General features: G+C 40.2%; 1 protein-coding gene across 3 annotated transcripts in view; it reads left to right on the plus strand.

The window, feature by feature from the left end:
• Positions 1-20,012, plus strand: part of Olf413 (DBH like monooxygenase olf413) — a 263,489-nt gene that overhangs the window by 193,588 nt on the left and 49,889 nt on the right. For all 3 annotated transcript variants that reach the window (XM_083035221.1, XM_083035222.1, XM_083035223.1), the window contains one exon: positions 15,238-15,387. In XM_083035221.1, coding sequence (XP_082891347.1) covers positions 15,238-15,387 — 150 coding nt within the window. The remainder of the gene's footprint in view (positions 1-15,237; positions 15,388-20,012) is intronic.

The raw sequence follows: 20,012 nt of genomic DNA on the forward strand, positions 1-20,012 counted from the left end.
TAGTAATTTATTAATAACGTACGGGGCTTGCTTAAGCAACGTCCCGCGATGGGACCTCCGGCACAGGCTGCTGCTGCTCCTGGATACGGTATACGCGGCGGATCCTTGCGGTAACCTCACGCAGCGGGTATTAATTAGTACGGGATCAAGTTGTAATTAAAATAAATCCAAACTATTAAAATGGGATTATTATTAAAATTTATGATAAGAAAGCACGCAGCACTTGTTTGTTGAATACTTGATAAAATTCTATCGATCATGTCTGACGAATTTCATTCGTTAATTAATTTTTTATAGGAGAGAGAAGAAAAAACCTTCAAAAAATTAATAAATATATACAAAATTTATTAAAAACTTTAAATTAAGAATCGAGTGAAATTATTTTATTATTATTATTGTTGTAATTCTGTGAAGTATTTCAGATTAATTTATTATTAAGACAAATGTATAAGCACTTAGCACATGCTAACGCGATTTCAGAAATTATGGAATAATTTGCGATATGAGAAATAATTAAATTTATGAAAATAAATACGATAAAAAGAAATATGTATGTACCTACATACATATGAATTCATTGAAACGTGATTCACTGAATCTCGCCGACTCCGCTGAAACAATGGATAAAACAAGTGCTAGCATGAATAATAATTTCCGGAATGACGCGATAATGCCTACTGCTCGACGAATAAAAAATATTCAACCTGTTCTACACGAATTATACTGTATTAGAGGGAACAGTTGTCGCAGTAAACCACACGGCCGCGAGCTATTTAAACCGCTAGGGGAGGGGAATTAATCTTATTTCTGGTCTGCCACGACGAGCACAAGTCCTTTAATCCGACGAATGCACCACCAGCGTCGGTTCACGGCAAGAATAGAGCGGAAAGGGGTAGAGGAGGACGTGTGTGAAAGAACCAACGGGATCTCCCTCGTTTTCCCCGCTTTTATGTTTCTCGGGATATATACACGTCCTGCCACACGAAGGCGTCAACGCGGTCGCGACACACCGGCGAGTGTCAAAAGAGCGGGCTTGTCGTAAAAAAGCGGAGAAATCCCAGATCTTGGTTGAGGATTATACGACCGACCCGTCGGAGATCACGCCGCGCGATAGCTCGCGACGATACCATCGTCCAGCGACGAGTAAGATTGAAACATTTGTCGCGATCGTCCAAACGCCTCTGAGGACCACCGTCCACGAGTCGATTAACCCTCGACCCGCGGAGCTGGGTCCTTTTTTTCTAACAAAAATCGAGAGAGCGATCAGAGCGCGGGAAAAAGATTCGAGGTATTTTACCCAGGTAAAGGGAAAATATAAACTACATCTCGAGAGATCTCTGTTATGTTTCATAAAATTCTTGCTGATATTCTACTTGTATTTAATCAATTTATCTGGTATTTTTCTTTTTATCATATTTATTATTTTCTTAAATTTATTTATTTCTCATATCGCAAATTATTCTATAATTTTTGGACTGTGCAGGTGTTTACACATTTGCCTTAATAACAAATTAATCTGATACTTTAAAAAATTACGATAATAATAGTAATCAAAATAATTTTACTTAATTCTCAATTTAAAATTTATTTTGTAATATATCTGTATAAAAGACAAAACATACAAAAAATAAAAATTAATAAATACATAAAAAATATATTACAAAATATTTTAAATATAAATTCTTCATAGAAAAAGTAAGAGAAAAAAACATAGTATTGTATATATGAATGGCGTTTTAGAAAGAAATAAGAACGAATGCAATAGGATCGTTCTTTACCACTTTGATTATCCTTTCCGTTTTTTTTCGATCATTAACTTTTGTGTTCGTACGATATCATTGTATCTCATGATAGGTTTGTTTTTGCTCGAAATGATCTTTCGATGATGACAGAGCACAGGAAAAAGCAGAAAGCGCAGATTTACTTTTCGATGAGTTATACGGAGAGAGGGCTCTTTTTCTCGGCAACGAGGTCGCTTGTATTTTATTTAGCCGGCTCGAGTCGCTGCATCCGTCGAAGCAATTTGAGGCGGACGAGCCCGCGGCCACCCTGGGACACGACCTCGCGTCGCGACAGGAAAATAAAAGTGTCCTGTCGAAGGACGCGTTCTCCGGTGTCACTTGGAGGATAAATATTAGTAGTGGCGGCCCCGTCACGCGCGCGCGTGCACACACACACACACAAACACACATACACACACAAAACACGCGAGATCCGGCTCAGCGGCCGTGAAAACGTAAACGACGGCGCGAGGAACTGATACGATACGGTGTCGCGAGATCCTCGTGAGAGTAATTCGAGGGAAATATAGCGGCGGAAAATACGCGAAGAGTTTCCCCCCGGATAGAGTGAGTGTACTGCAATTTAGATGATATAATAGAAAATTTATCTACACTTGTATAAAGGAAGTGTTTCGAAGATAGAAAAATAAAATAAGCGCGATGAGCTCGTAATTTTTATTCACGAGACTCCAAGAGATTTACAACCTATTTCAGTTCTCCTTTGTAAATCTCTCGCATAAGCGACTTCGAGTCGAAAGGATTAATATCGTCTGCACGTTTAACATGCAGTTACGCACGCACAATGAGGGGGCCTCGCGTATCTCTTCGGATTTAAGCCGCACGGTCGAAGAGAAAACAATCGGGCGATCGGGATCGAGTCTTGGACCCACAAAGAGCAACGCGATCACATTCGAGCGGTAGCTCGAGAGATTTCGAGCAGGAAGGACGAAGGGAGAGGGAGTGAGAAGGGTAGGGCTCGGTCGCACAGCGAGATGCCATCACCATTGGAAGGGCGAGTTGGAAGTTTTAAGGTACGTCTTGGTACGATGGCGATGAAGGGAGGAGGGAGAATACAAGGGCAGTGGGCAGGGCAGAAGGACGGGAGGGAAGGGAGCAGATGAGAGACCCGTTATGGAGATGAGAGGGCCATACCAGACAATGCCTCTTGGGGCCCGGGCCGGGCCCCTTGAATTCATAATCTGCCCCGCGCGGTTATACGATTGCGCACAATGATCCAAATATGTTTTCTGTGTTACAAAACGCTCCCGTAAATGTTTATCATCAATTACAATATTATCTGATGCGGGTGGCGCTCGCCCCGCGGGAGCATCAGAGATCTCTCTCTTGATGGGTGGCAGAGAAGAAGAGAGTGAGATGGCTCCCGGATTTTTCACCGCCCACCGCAGACCCGTTTCCTTCATGAGCACGCTACTTAATTTGTAAGGTCTCGCTCATGTCGTTATGATGTTGCTGCGCGATACCGGTTTCGAATAAAATCGTATCTACCCGGCATCGGTCCGGTTGAATGACGAATGATATACCCTGGGCTTTTTTTTTGTTTGCCTACCGCAGACCAAGGTTGTTTTAATTTAAAAGGGTATCGTTGATATTTTTACTGCTTCCATATCGAATACCATACAAACGAGAGCGATACGATTCCGTAATTGCTTTAAAACATGATACTTATTTCAAAAATCGATAGTTTGTAGTAATATTTGTGAAATAATGGGGAAAAACGAGTTTCTCTAAAGTCGTAAAAATAGTATTAATAAAAATAATTGGAAATGATGAATACAATTTGTATAATGTATAAAAATAGAATTATTATTCTATATAAATAGGCAAATCCTCTTCTATAAAAGAATTTTGATTCTATAATTACATTTTATTTATGCTGATATTGCGTTAAGAGTAAAAGTCGCTTCGTGCTAACAGTAGGTGTAATATATTAGACGCCTTTTTTTTCTATAATCCTTTTTGCCATTCTCGCATTTTTTGTTATTACGGATACGATGAGAGCGTGTCACCTACGTGTTATATCCAATATCGATAGAGACTGCGGATTAAAACGAGGGAGAGCTGGCGCGGTAGGAAAAAGTGACGCTGGCTTGTCGGAATTGAAAAGTCGAAGGGGCCGATTCGCTCTAATTCATTCGTAACTTCTCCATCCGACAGAATAAACGGGGAAACTCGTCGTCGATTCTATCGAATGAAGTTTCAGAGAGTGACAGGTAAACGAATTTATTACGTTCTCGACTGATACGCATCGGAACGGTACAGATGTCTGCAAAATTATGAAACTGGTAGCTTTGTATAAGCATATAAATCTCTCTGAAAGTGATGTATTAAGTGCTTTTTTTGGCTGTTATGTCGATATTAAAAAAAAATTAAATGTTGAATAATATTCTTTAGATATTCTTATACAAAGAAATTATTTATTTTAAATTGCAATTATTAAAAAATCAAACAAAAAATATTATAATTGCTATACATAAAATAAATAAAAATTTGTGTGAACGTAAAAAAAAATTTTAATATTTACACTCGAAAAATTATTGCAAAAATCACGCGATAAAATATTTACGAATTATAAATTAATTTTAATAAAACCAGAAAATATGGAGGATTTTGGTTAAAGTACATCGAGTGATATTCGTAACAGCACATACACATACACGCACGTTGGATATATTGTGTTGATAACCTCTGTTTAAGTGTACCCTCGATACGAAGCGACATAGAAAAGCGATTTACGATTGAAAAGGGGGGTCTCCCAAATTTCTCTTCCGTCACTAGATGCGAAGCGTGAGATATCGCCGCGTGCCCGAACAATTTGTGGGGGGCAGTAAAGTAATAAGATCTTGCCGATTGGCTATTCTATTGGTGAAACTTTTTTGTCACGATAAGCCTTTGGTTTATCTCGCGGATGCATGTTCTGCAAATTTCAATGAGAAATAAAATCGATAAGAGATGACATGCACTACATATGGTAGATACTTTTCGGTGATTCGAGATTATATTTTTTTTCTTATATATATTTATTGCTTCGCACGAGTCAACTTTACGACTGTGCAACTGAGTACTATTATTTTAGAATTCATTATTTTAGAATTCAATTGCATATTCTATTACATATCCCGTGTCTGCATTTTAGCTCGTACTTAAACTTGCATTTAATATAGATCCTCGAATGTAAGATTTCACTTATGAAAAATTTATTATACGAGAACACATAATCTAATTGAAGGAAACATGATTTTTATCGTTTCATTTGATTTATTGAATAAGACGTACGCAATAATCGATTCATTCACTTTGAAAATGATATAAATGAAACTCCGATGTTAATAAATCTCCAACTCTCGCTGATGTTAATAAATCTGCCGAGGTCAAATCTGACAGGTCCAATACGTTTGAAACTATGTGATTTATCGTGATTTTATTATCCTAAGTTCTCTAAGAAGGATTTGCTAAATGCATCGCGCGTTTCATGTGTCTCCGCTGTATAAGCTACACCGAGCGATGGTGGTCGTTAACGTGGTGGAGCACGTGGTGAGCTATGTGCAAAAAGAATAAAGTCGCGAGAGGAGAGAGCAACGCGCATTACGGTTCGGAGCGCTCTCAGAATAGCGTACGGAGGGAGAATAAAGGGGGTGGAAAAAAGGATACGGGCGGCCGGGAATGACGGACGTTTCGCATTGCCGCGATAATATCCCCGGTGTCTCGTGATTAATGCAGCCGCGCGCGGTGGGAAAGCGCGAGGGCGTTGCATGCCCCGGGATCGACTCGCGCGATCCAGAAAAAGTGGCTGCACGGGGCGGGAAGAATAATGGCATCGCGCGCTGATGACTTCTTTCGAGGCGAGTCGCGGCACGGCGTCGCGACGACCGGGGAGACTTTCTCTCTTTCTCTCCTTTCATTCTTTCCTTGTGGGAAGGCCGAGCGCGACGCGAACAATACGCGACGTGGAAAACATAAAGGCCATGTTATATTGTACGTCCGGGATTGGGCGCAGATTGGAAGGTCGAAGGTCGGAAACTCTGAGCATTGGCACATTCGGTGTCGTTTTTCCGATACCGCGTTTTCATTTCTTCGCGAGACTGGGGCGATACGCTCTAAAAATATATATAATTTTAACATTTTTTATATATATTTATATATTATTTTTATTATATATATTTATTATTATTTTTATTATTATATATAGTTATTATACGAGAGTCGTTCATAAAATTAGTATATCTTTAAAAAAAAGGCTTATAAAGAAAAGAATGAGTGGTTGAAACTGTGCACATTTATTAGTCTTTTTCTACATGTGAATCCACAATTTCAACCACTTCATTCTTTCCTTTATAGGCAAAAGTATAAATTTTATGAACGCCTCACTTATATAAGAAAATAGATTTGTCAATCGATCACATCTTAATCACCAGCTGCAGGGATGATTTATAGGAAGTAGAATAACCGCATTGCGGTTTTTTCTTTTATTAAGGATATATATTTCTCGCTTGTAGAGTTTATAGCAAAGGTCGAATGAATCGATCCGAAATCATTTTACGCTCGTATTCTTGAATCGCTACGCGCGATCCGATGGCTTTTTAGTGGCGAGAGGACGGGGTTCGCGTGCATGCGTTCGGTTGAATGTGCACTTTGCGTCCGCGGAGCGTGACGCGGTTTGCCGAGTGCGGTATCGATGAACGTTGTTGCCGGGAATCAACTGTAGCGCGGAAGATAAAAACGATGTATACGTTGGCTCCGCATGTTTTCATCCTTTATATATTTTTTATACCTCTGCACGGAACCTTTCAAAGAGTCACACGCATTTCGATTTTGCGGACTCTAAAAACGCACCACGTGCAAAATACTACATCTCTGTTGAGAATTGCGCTCTTTTTAAAGATTCGCAAATTTTTTTCTCTGACATTGTGGGAGAGACGTTTACGATATTAATATTCACATTTATTTTTCACGATCATTAATCGTTTACCCAAATATATGAATATTTTTTAATTAAAATTTATTTTATATATCTCGATTTTATGAAACACAAAAAAACCAAGACGAGAAGTTGATCGAGTATTCCAATAAATAGCGCATTCTTACATTTTCATGCGCGAATGTATCCGAATGAAATTTGCAGCCACGCGCTTTTTGATATTCATGAAATTTTCTGCTTATCTCGCGTATCGGTAATTGTTTTCCTTCGCCGGAATGGTCTAAAGTCGCTCTACTTGGAATTTCGAAGTATAATATGGCACTTCTTGAATAAAATATTTATTCTAAATATATCTCGTCGATTCTTCCGACCGTGCGCCTTTCGACTACATCTCCTTCGTCTAAGATTTACTGCAAGAATATGCGTGATAAAAGAACTTTTCTGCCGGTGCATTATAATTTAATACATTATATACGTTAAAAATTCGATTTATATGCGAAATGCATATAAATAAAAGGTTCGGTCAATCTTAAATGTTTCCGTCGTTCTCGATTGTATCATCAACACATTGAAATATCTCTCGCGTATAACGGCAACTCCTGGCGAGAGCCTGGCTCCGAGTTATCTCTCGAAGAACCGGGTACTCGAATCAGGATTATCTCCTTGTGGGAGCCGCAATCATTGATGCCAAGTCCGCGCGAAGGGCGAGAGAAAAAGAGGGAAGGACGCGTGAAAGAGGGGAGACTATTTGCACATCACTCAAAGGAGTCGGCGGCGCCGATCTTTCGATCCTTCGCCGTCCGCAGCCTCACGCCGTGAAAAGCAATTTACACTGCCCTCCGGACTTCGGATTACTTTTGAATGCTGAAGAGGTACACGAGCGCGCGCGCGCGAGCGTTTGCTCTTTCCCGCCGTCAACTGCCACGATAATGAAATCCTGGGCGATTTTCGAGCGCGATTGTTTGCGCTAACAAAGCGCGATCAATTTCCTTTCGGCAAAAGAATTTTTTTTTCTTCTTCATCGAGCACTACTTATCGAACTTGCGTATTTGCCGAATGAAGTAGTAGTTTTATTGGTTAATAGGAAAAGAAAAAGTATTGAAGCGAACTCTCGAATTGCAATATATATTAATTTTTCCAAGGATTTTTATAGATGTTATCAATATATAATTGGAATAAATAGATATACATATATATTAATAATGATTGAAATTGTATAAAAGACGAAAAATTATACACTCTTTTAAGACACGAAAGACCAATCATTCGGAGTAAAAACCGATTTAAAAGTCGAGTTTTTGAAAAATTAATATCCTCGAGACGGAAGACCATTTTATGTACCGTGGTCGATTTTCTGCCGCGGTATTCGCGGTTTAATTATGGTCGTTATGTTGCTGGAAGAATAGAATCGTGTCCGTCCTTCGCGTGTGCGATCGACATCGACGACGATCGGGGCAGTTTACTACTGATTCGCGCAATTTTCAGGGAAATTTATTTTACCCCCGGACCGTCATTATTCGTTATTAGAAGCTGTCACTAGACGGCGAATTGGAGCGCCCATAATTGGCATAATTCCTTAACGTGCACAGGATCTCGGGGTAGTCATACAGTGCGGGAGTAACCATGGGAAGGTAGCACGAAGGTTTGGCGGTCGTGATTGTGTGACCCGGGCTCGTGTGCTCTCGTGCTGCGTTTCGTGCTTTTATATACGGCCTTGCCGCTCTGCATTTTAAGCTGCACTTAAGCTCGTTTTAACAGTCTTCCGCTTCGAGTAACTTTAATTGTCGAGACAATAAACGTGCGAATTGTTACGAACAATATCTTGCTTTGATTGAGCATATTTTCTACGACGATATAATTTCTCTTAACTATACAGTTTAGTTACTTAACAACCAACTGGAACATAATTAAAAAATTATACATATTTGTTGTTGTTGAATTGAGAAATTAGACCTATGCGCGTCTAATTACACCGATTATACGCTATCTTTAGCTACATAGTATGACGAAAGAGAATTCTTAAAGCAATATTGATTAATGTGATTTGTTTCTCTTTCATTGTGCGCGTCGTGAGACGAGAGTCAGCTGTAGGTTCATGTAGTTCGCAAGCTCGTGTGCGATTCGCGCGAGGCATCGTTTGATCGGCGCAGCGGGACGCTTCGATATCGGCGACATCACGGCGGAGTATTAATGCGCGCGGTGAATTGGATCGGCATAATTGCTATAATTGTCCGGTATGCGGAATCGGTTACTGAATGCGTACGTGCGCGCCAGCGTGGGCCTATGTGGGATAGAATATGGTCCCTCTCTCTCTCTCTCTCTCTGTCTATCTATCTATCTATCTATGTACATCTCTCTGTCTCTCTTTCTCTCTGTAACGCATTGATCGCACGCTTGCATGATGTGCTTGATAGAACGGAAAGACGGACATTCGCGGAAACAAAGCTCCCAGTATGCACAAAGCGACGTAATTGGATGCCGTAATGCCTGTTGATGTCACTGATGTTTGACGATTACAGACTAATCCGGTTGTATGAATATCAATAGCCGATATCATAAAGCATAGCTAGCCGGCGTATCTTTGTTATTATTATTATCATCGTTTTATTATTATCATTATTTTATTATCTTATATATTATTATTTTTATTTCATGTAATTATGGTATATGAAAAGTATGAAGGCAAAATTAATTATTCGAATATTGATTTTGAATGTAACTGAGGCTTATTAAAATTCTTTCATAGCGCGATAACAATATCGGAAATATATTTTTTATTTTTTTTTATTCAAGAGAATTTTCAAAATTCGAAATATAATTTAAAGTATTTTTCCTTGTCCAAATTTTCTTAAACTTTGGATACCATAGGACGACCATAGGATGCATTGCAACTGAATGCGTTTCTGTTTCCGGAAAAACTATCACGCGAAAGAGAGAAAGATAGAGGAAGGGGGAGAGAAAGAGAAAAGAGAAATGCCATCGCTGTCACCACTTCGCTGTTACGGCTGAAAATTCGCATCCCCCGTGCACGTCCAATGTGAAATGGAGAACCGTACATTGCGCGAGTTTACTGCCGTACGTGTCCCGATCCGATTTCCTTTTATCGGTCGTCGACCACGGATTCGCGTCGTGACGAACGTACGAGGACCAATCGCAAATAACAAGCAATTTCGGGCAACGTAACTAGCTCGAGAGAGAGAGAGTTCATCCCGATTGCGTGGCGTGTTTTCGCGAAGGTGACGTATAAATGCGTAATAAAAGAAAAATAAATCCTCGAAACCGAGAACAGGCTCTACAGGATATCCATGCTCCATCGTCGAAGAAAAATTGGCAAAAGAAATGTCAAAAGTAAAAATTATTTTTTTTTTGTAAACGCGATTAATTTTCGGAATGTATGAATAGTTTTTAATATTTTTTTTTATACTTAATATAAGATTGTGCCGACTAAAAATAATGTTCAGGATCTACGCGCGATAGCTTCGTGCTCTCGCAAAATTGACGAAGCATGTTGATCGTGCGATACTCGATGGAAAAAGAGAAGGGTTGAAAGGCTGGTAAGCGAGAGTGTCGAAGGAGGGTTGACGGAAATCGGGAGGAAGATAGTGGAATATATCGGAGGAGAAGTGCAGCGGAGACTCGCAGGTGGGAGGTCTGACTTTTCGATCGCTCATGTCTTGGAAAAGTGATCGCGGGCGGAAAGAGTCTTCGGGCAAGGAGGAGGGGGTGGAAAAAATATGTTTTCCGCTTCTGACGGCAGGACGGAAATTGCAGAAGTTACGCGCTTGCGAGAGAGAGAGAGAGACAGGTCCGCAAATTATTTATTACTCCATCGTTTCGCGCGAATTCGCGCGTGTTGCGACGTCTAAGAGAAGACACCGTTCGGCTCTCTTCGTTTCTTCCCGTGTAATTTTTCACAGCGCAGTCGATGATAATGCGATTCGCGGTTCCGGTGAGACGATGTCGCAAGGAATTTTTTGCTCGCGAGGAAATTCCGCCACGGCGAGCCGCGGAATTTCGCAATAATAAGAGGTGAGGTGAAATTTAAGACGTTATTGAATTAATATCGAACTCGATACTTGCGTAATATATTTTTATTAAGAAAAGATCAAGTCGAGAATTTTTCAAATTAATGTGACGGTATTATTTGTATATACTCTGAATAGGAATACATATATTCCGTCATCGCTGTAAAAGCTCCGAACCGTGTCACAGTGGCTTCTCGATTCGCGAATTTTCTAGAGATAAAGTATATATTTCCTCCTCGTTATGCTTGTCGTGATAAAGTATGTCTCGATAACATGGCTACGATACGAGAGGCATCTAACTATATGGACGCATGCGTCTCTCTTTCCATTTTTCATCAGAACGTCGAATTTGGGGGGAGGGCAATACCATCTCGTCTAAGGTTCAAAGCCTTGTCGTCGCCGGTGGTAAAGCCCTTTCTCGTGCAAGAATTCGAATCCTTCGTCAGAGAGACGGTCTTCTTACCTTTGAGTAACCGCATACTGTCCGCAGGCAGTCGCACCACGAAAAGAACTTGGACTGCACGAAACACACGGCCATAAGCGAGCCGAAAATATGAATGAATTACTCTGATCATAAAAATGTAGTCGCATAAAATTAACGATGAAGTAAAAATGACTTAACAGCCAGAGACTAATAATTAATTCCATTTTTGTAAAAATAAAAAATAGGCATATAAATATCATGCTTTATGTACATCTAATTGAGAGATATAAAATAATTTTATATAATAATATTTTATTTTATTTAAATGATCATTCGCTGATTTCGTATAAAATTCACGATATTCAAATATAAATCTTGATTAATACTTTATCAATTCAAATATGTGTCAAAATTAATATTTCTATATATGTGACAAATAAATTTAATTATTTAATAATAGTCGAAATTTCGCGGGAACCGTTCGAAATACCTAGTTTATCGTAGACACGGTGCTTTAATTTTATTCTCATTCTTCCTTCTTTCTTTCCGCTGAGAGATAGTTTCGCTGAAGTTAACGCGAGTCGACGTAGCCGTTCCTATTCTTTCTCTCTTCCTTCGCGTATTTTGACTGCCTCAAAGACGACGCGTTGGCCGGGCCCCAGGTGAGAACATCAGTCGGAGGAAAAAGAAACAGAGCGAGGAGGTGAGGGACAAAGATGTGTGTGCGAGGAGGGGTGTCCGGTACCCACCGGGTGGAAGAGCGACATAACACGCGTGACTCGTCGGGAATCACGCAGCACGCGCAGGTACGCGGCTAAATGAAATTTTAATAAAGCCGCGCAAGGCCGGAGGGTGGCGGGAGGGGGAGGAGGAAGGGGGTGATCCTCACAATGGAACAATGGCTTCGAAAGTCGCCCCGAAAGGCGTCGGCGCGCTTCTTCTTCTTCTTTCCGAAGGAGCAGCCGTGCCGCGATAATTATATATCGAGGCGACGGCACGGAATCTCGCCAGAAAAACTTGTCTTTGGCCCTTTAAGGGAACCCGAGAGAAATCCCCAGAACGCGCTCGCTCGCAATCGCCTAACTAAAGGCGAATTTACACGCTTCGCTCCCGATGATTATCACGGATGAATCATCCAAAATAAATTGGACGAACGCGTTTCTTTTTTTTTTTTTTTTTTTTTTTTTTTTTTTTGCGCCCGAATGTGTATCGCGCCAAAAGTGGGCTACCCGATTCCGCGGCTGATCCGACGCGGGTATTCGCTACTTAAAAAAGAAAAAAGCGCGAGAGAAAGAACGCGGCGCATATACAGACTTTTTTCTGTATACACAATTTGTATAATAATTCAATTATATATATTACACTCTGTACTATAAGAGTACATGAACGTACACGTAGATATGTCGAGAGAGTTTGTACACATCTAAAACGTCAACTATAAACTCTCAATTCTCGACTGAGTAAACTGTCGGTTCTCTAAACTCTCTCAGAGAGCTCCGAGTTCTCAACTTCCAACTTTCAACTCTCTCATCTCGCGTTTCATAACTCTGTAATTTCTCACTTCGAACGCGAAACTCGCAATTTGTATTGTTATTGCGTGTGATATCAGTCCAATAAAGAAGCTCGTTCGAGAAAATCGCACAACATCCAGCATCTTATGCAAATAATAGTCTACAGTCTACAGTATCAGTTCGGAAATAAAATCCTGCAGTTTACTTTTTTTTTTTTTTTTCCACGATTTACTCCGATATCCAAAGCCCAAAGCGAATGATAACGATGGAGAACGACGTTGTTTATTTTATCGTCCAATAACGGACGGAATCATCTTCCGTAAAAAATCGAATTTACACGATTTATTTCAATTTTCAAGTGATTCCTTCGAATCTCTACATCGTCGAGAGTCCACCGTGTAAATTTGCCTTAACTTTCAGCATTCAGCGCCCTTTGTGCTGCATAGTCGTTTCGGTTCGACGATCGTCGTAGCGAACGAGAAACTCGATCGGCGAAGGGAAAAGGCGAAGCAGGCGCGACGCTCGTTTTTGCCCTGGCGACGGCCGTTTCTTTGTAAGACGATAGAATGGCATTCTAATATCGGTATCGTGCAAGAAATTGATGCGCCTCGCGATAAAAAGGGGACCGATAGTATTCGGAACAAAGCGACCGAGCGTTAGGAAATTAGCAAAAATTTAAAGTCACCGCTGTATCCGATTATTCAGCGCACCGATTATTATTCAGCATTTTCGGATTATTCAGCAGTTTGCTCCTTCTTTATTATTGGGAGTGCGGAAGAGTGAAAATACTTGAAGCGTAAGGCGCTTTAGTGATTTATTTTTCATTCCGTTCTTTAAACGCAATAATAATCGATATTTTACGAGGCTTATCCATCCAATTTTATAATGTCCAAATTTATGGCGGAATAGAAGCGAGGTTCTTTATCGCATCTTCTTGCCGGCACTTTTTAAGAGGCATTCCAAGACTTCTTGTAGTCGAGCATGTCAAAAGCATAGTACGCCGTCTCGTAAAATTCTGATTTAAAATAATAATCTGGTGGAATATTTTTATAATTCGCGTTGTATCGATAATTCTGCCTTTCGACTGGCGCTTTTTCTTGGCAGCGGCGTTTAGTTTTGTTCAATCTCGCGAGATAATATATCTGCATAAAATTTTGCAGTAAACGTTTAAACTACTTGTACTTCATATATCGGCTTAGAGAGGTTTTTCTCTCCTAAGTGTGCGATAGATCAAGACAAAGAATGTTCGCATTATTAAATCCCGAGAAAAATAAATCTAAAAGTCGACGATCAAGATAGATTCACATTGCATCGCTAAATTAGAAAAAATGGCTACTATGAGTAGAAGCGAAAAACTTAGGCCGCTCTTTTTACACGTAAAGGAGGAGGAGAAAAAAATAAAAATAAAAGAAAAAAAATTGTTGGCACTGTAATTTCAGTGGTGATACGGCATATAAATCACGAAAAAAAGAACTTGGCGATTTAAATGTCAAGTTAGCCAGGCCGAAGCTTAGAGTGCGTTAATCGTAGCGAGTGAAAAGTGGAGCGAATTAGCTAAGAGAAAGGGAGGAAAAAGAAAGAGAAAATGCAGCTCTATGTGTTTGCCGGCGGGCATCATGCCTGGGATAATAAATTAATATTTTCACGCGAGAGATCGCAGGACCCAGTCCTCCATGTCGGCTAACTGTAAATGCGAATAGTCACGCATGGGAAAGCGCGAACGCCGGGTCTCACGACCGTCGAGAGGAGATCGATTATTATTATTGCAAGAGAAATATATCCAATTTCGCGTCATTCGCGCGCGAGAACAGAATGAGACGGGTTGTAAACACGACTCTATTGGTCGTGAGCAAACTATCTCTGTGCTCGGTCTATTCATTTATCATATATAATCAGTCGGTTAACTGTTAACGGTAACGAGTCGGATAAATTTAATACAGGATGAAATAATCATACCGGCTATGACGCGTTTCCGCCTATCAGTCGAGGAAGAGCAGTCTTGCTTGCTCGTCGAAGCAAGTCGTCATCTTCTAGGATTGAAAGGAAAAAAAGAATTGACCGACTGCGAGTGTCGATGAACTACAGCGTTCGCGATTCGTTAAGTAAAGTGTAATGTTCCGTCTATATATATGTATATATGTGCATCGGATGACGCGACACGTCATCCGATATTAAAATTTTCGACGAATATTCGTCGAATATATGTCAAGCAATATTAATCCATTCGTTATGAAGCTTCAATATTGGAATATCCGATATTGTCGATATATTACTTCCTCATAATAAAAACTCGAGAATTATTGGCAGTGCATTTTTGTATCTTCTCATTTTGCGCTCACGTCAAAAATCGCGTGCTGAAAAATTTATACAATGATAAAAAGATATTCCGAGCGCGAAAAAAATTTTTTTTCAATTCTAACGAATCTCTTTTCTCTCTTTTCGAGAAAATGTCTCGACCGCAACGATCGATCTGACTTCTCGGAGATTTCGCGACGATGCATTATACTTTATAGCGCCGCTGGCACGGATTCTAACGTCAAGTCGTCGCTTGTGTTTCCAGGATCGGCACGTGAAGGACACCAGCAGGGATCCGCAGATGGATTCGAGCCAGGATTACCGGCTGTTACTGGGTTACGAGAACAAGACGCACACGGTGCTCCGTTTCAGCAGGCGATACGACACATGCGACCCGCGGGACTTGAAGATCACGGTAGGTGAATGCAATTTATTCAGCTCGAAAGGCGCAGGACAATCTCCTGCGGAGCGCAGCACAAAGCACGCGAGATTTACTTGTCGCGCTTATCTCGCGCTATTTTTTTTTTCGCCGTGATAAATGCACCCGTGTTATTCCTCGGAGGAAGATTAATACGAGATTCACTCGGAGATGGAATAATACAAAGGAATTTATTTCTATGAGAATGAATTTTATATCAATCTTTTCATTGGAGCAGATAGACTTTGTTGCAATATGAACGCACGTTTTGATATTTGAGAAAAATAATGGAGAGAACTACTGGCTCTTTTATGCACTCAGAAAAAGGATAAGTTTTTATTCTCGAAATTGAAACGGAAAAACCTCCATTCCATTAAAGCGAACCTGTATGTACGTAGGTATTTTTTTCTGTGTAAACACTTATATATTCGAAATTAGTGGAAAAAGTTGTACGCACGCAGTTTCTCGAAGCGCGCATGTAAAAATGTTGAATACAAAGGTACAGTTAATTACTGCATTTAATTATTACGCCCACGATCGTAAAAAAAAAAATGTTGCGAATGTTTGCGTTCCCGGAGAGAGTCGGACTCGAATTAAATTCGGCGGCTCGTTATCGCAATTTTCCCGCGCGCCGGTATTCCGTTACCCCATTGTAGGACAATCCGACCTACTTCTTTATTTCGCCGGTAATTAACTCGGAAATAGATTGCGCGATAGAGCCGTCCCCGGTGCACGGTACGGGCTTAACCCGAAGAAAAGAGATTACGGGAGTGTGTTGCGATCTGCTTTTAAGCGCAACATGAAATTTATGGCAACCAACGAGGCCGCGAAGATCTAAATTCTAAATCCCCCCCTTCATCCCTGTTATAACAGCCAGAGGCGCCGTTTTTGCTTTCGCTAATAGAGTCATTGATACGCAGTTATGTTCCCCGGTAATCCGCGACCGGCGAAAATAAAGCTTCTGAAACAGCTAGATGGGAGGAAACTATTGGGGCGCAAACTTGCCACCGGCATTTTTCGCTTTGTCCATATCTGAACTCGTCGAGCGCATTTTAAGTTCCTAGAGAGAATAAAGGGAAGCAATAACGCAGTATTTGTTCGACGCGGTTATGAAGATAGAAGTATGCTGGTTGCTGTAAAAAAAAAGTAGTGACACCTTTAACTCTGGAGCTTGAAAATCGACCGTCTTTAATCCTTTAACAGCAGATCTTCAGAGAAAGAAATTTCGCACAATTCCTCAGAGTTTCGCGTGAATTTGTTTTAGTATGCATTTCCTTTGTATGGGCGGAAAGGAAATATGGGTTTCGTAACATATTTTGTTTGTTTTCAATATAAGAGAAATATACACGGCGATTTACAAAATGCATTTTGATATAATATTAGATTTTTAAAACATTGATGTGTTTTCTCAAAAAAGGAAATTTACGCGAAGACAAACATATAGATGAGTAAAAAAAAATGATTCTTAAGTCGATTGGACCTTTTAAGTACATTTTTATAATTTGTTTATTACATGCAGTTGTTTAAAAGGTGATAAGTAGAAATTCTTTCGCTCCTAATCGGCGTTCCTCGACTATATGTGCTGATTAACCCTCATTATCGTCATCGCTTTTACGAAATCTCGCGGCGCGCGTTATCGACAATCAGCGGTTAACACACAATCGTCGGGGTTCGATTTTCCACCTGATCGTATTATTATCGTGCATCAGTTTCGGGCAGCGGGCTCTCGTTGCGATGCGATCTCATCTGCCCGCGCGTGCATAATTCGCTGCGGCCACCTCTCGCCTATCGAGGCTATATTGCCTGCTCGATGCCACGTGGATAAACGGCGTACGTGTTCGTAAATATTCGCTCGCGGTAAATCGAATTCTCTCCCCCGCGTTACGTAACGCCGAATTAAGCGTTATATTTTCGGCTAACGGATTATCAGTTAATACCGAGAGAAACAGCCCTCTTTTTCAATATACCGATTAAGGGGGTCGTCATTTTTCTCAGTTTGTGCCACGTATTTATGCCATTTATTTTCATATTATGCAACGGAATAAACAAAGCATAATATTAATCCATCAGCGCCATTTAAGGCTCACAATTGGATTATATATTAAAACTTTTATTAGTTTCACTTTATATAAAGAGATTTAACGTAAATATATTATATAATGTTAAAAATATCTCGAATTATTTATTGATTCAAGCGCGAAACATAATTATTGCATTATTAATTATTGTCCAGTATAAAATAAATTATATAAATTATTTATTATTAAGAAACTCTTATACGCAAAGAGCGAATTTTTATAAAAAAATTTTGATAATAGAGATAACTAAAAATGTTTTGAAGCAAGCGGGTTTGCGTTGATCGATCGCGTTGTCAGAGTCGCCGATCTGTGCCAAAGACGATCTTACTTTCTCACCCGGGGAATGCCCGAGGAATTCTTCGCGATCATCTCGAGTGTCTCTTCTCTACAAAGAGAAACAAAGACAGAGAGAATGCCGCATCCCCTTCGAGACGAGAATGTCTGTCCGGCGGTTGAGTCATCGAAATGCCGCGAAAATAAAAGCGGACCGCGATTCCATCGCTCCGAAAAACGAGCGAGTCAGCGGGGCCCCTCTCGGGGGTCCCCTTATCTGATCGCGCGACATATCGATATCGGATATAATATTTTTGCGCGACGTCATGTATCTCTCTCTCTCTCCCCGCCGAAAACGAATGCAACTGTGAGTGTAGGGGTTGCAAGTTGCAAGGTTGCTCTCCGACAAGATCTCAAGAGGAAGAAGGAGGCTGTTAGAACTCGCGTAAAATGATACGAGATATCACTCATTGAAAAAAAAAAAATAATTACATCTCGTTTGAGAATATCCAGTCGTAATAAAATCAATACGTCCCTCAAGTTCGCAGGCGCATCCGATTAAATAGCGCAGTGTTTTAAAAATTGGATTTATAGTTCAGACTTTCCAATGTAAACGGCTTGTAAACTGAGCCGCATTATCTGGGATCGAATTGTTCGGCTGTATATATATACATATATCGTACATTATACGGTATATTTTCATGCTCTCGAACCCTTCAATTAGAATACCATATTTTTCCGCGCCGATGTTTTCCTGCGATTTTCATCGATGTAACAGGATACGAAGATGGATGCTTACTTTTTCGATCGAGATATATACGGCGTATTTGTTCCAGAAATACGTCGGCGGATGTGTAATGTCGTGGTGCTCCGGTGTTATCAAGAATATCCCGTCCCGGTTCGCGATCATCGACAGAAATCAAATATTGAGATCGCCTCAGGTAGTTATTACTTCGCGATGAGTTTCGTCTTTCCGCTCGCGGAAATCTCTACTTGATCGCGGCGCTTATCTCGGGTTTCTCGTTTCGAATTTAGGAGTCGGAGATTTTTCCGACGATCGTACCCCGTAGGTCGGCAATTTTTCCAGATTTCCAATTGCTTTTCCAAATACGAACGCTGAATTTTTCACGTCGTTCGTTCGTTCGTTCACCGAATCACGCTATCATGATCGCTCGATCAAGAAAATTTAGTTTTTTCTTAGACTTTTAATAATATGGCGTTATGCAAAAATGGAGCAAAATCGAGATATATAAAATATTATTCGATATTATGATATTCGAACAAAGAGATCGGAAAGAGATTTGTATATATCTTCTCATAAACTTTATCAATTTTACGCATGCATGTTTGCTGATTGCGGTATTAATTAATACCGTGACTCTGTAGAGTCTTGTTCTTAATACTCCGAAAGCGTCTTAAAACAACACAACGACGTTTCTACGAGCCGTATGATATTACATAGGAAATAAGGACAATGCCAGCGTGCAACTGCGAAGTTGGAATGGCCTTATATAAAGAGTTAACTCGCCATTACACTCGTAACCCAATTCCGCGCGTCTTTCCACCGACGCAGACATAATCGCGCAAAACTCGCAACAAAAGTTCCTGAACGCGCAAAATTCTCGATCAATTTTTCCTATCCCCCGCCGGGGGGCAACACTCCTTCATTTCTACGCCAGATTTTCATGGCAGAGCATTACAGATATATCTATTATTCTTATTGTTAGAGAAAGATGTATCTCAGAACGAGTCCGTTTTTTCTGATGTGACAGAAAAATATGAGTTTGCTTGACAGTATCTTTGCATAGTTTTTGTATATTTATATTGTATATCAATTTATCAAAAAGATATCTTGAATTTTTTATACCCTATACAGGTTTATGAAAACAAGTGAATTTATTTCTAAGTAATGCATACTTTTCTGGTTCGCGATTAATTTTATATTTTGATTGGATGGCGTACGTTTGCGAAAGCGCGGCCGCTTGATGAGAATGAATTAATTAGAGATATCGGCGAATATCTATGGCGGAAACAATGGCGAGTTATTATTGGTCTCGGGAAGCTACAATGGACGGATGTGTTAAACTGCACCCATTCGTGACCTCGGCATCGTTTGCTCCAGTTTACTGAGCAAAAACGATGTGATATGTATCATGATATATCGGTATATCAACATCCTTCGTAATTTTTGCATCGAACTTTAGAAATTGTTTCTTGAAAAATTGATGTGGAAGTAATATTTTCTCATCAAAAATTTCATCGTATATGCAA

Source organism: Prenolepis imparis, unplaced genomic scaffold (assembly GCF_030444845.1).
Source record: "Prenolepis imparis isolate NDT839.2.m4 unplaced genomic scaffold, iyPreImpa1.0 SCAF_4, whole genome shotgun sequence".
Lineage (NCBI taxonomy): Eukaryota > Metazoa > Arthropoda > Insecta > Hymenoptera > Formicidae > Prenolepis > Prenolepis imparis.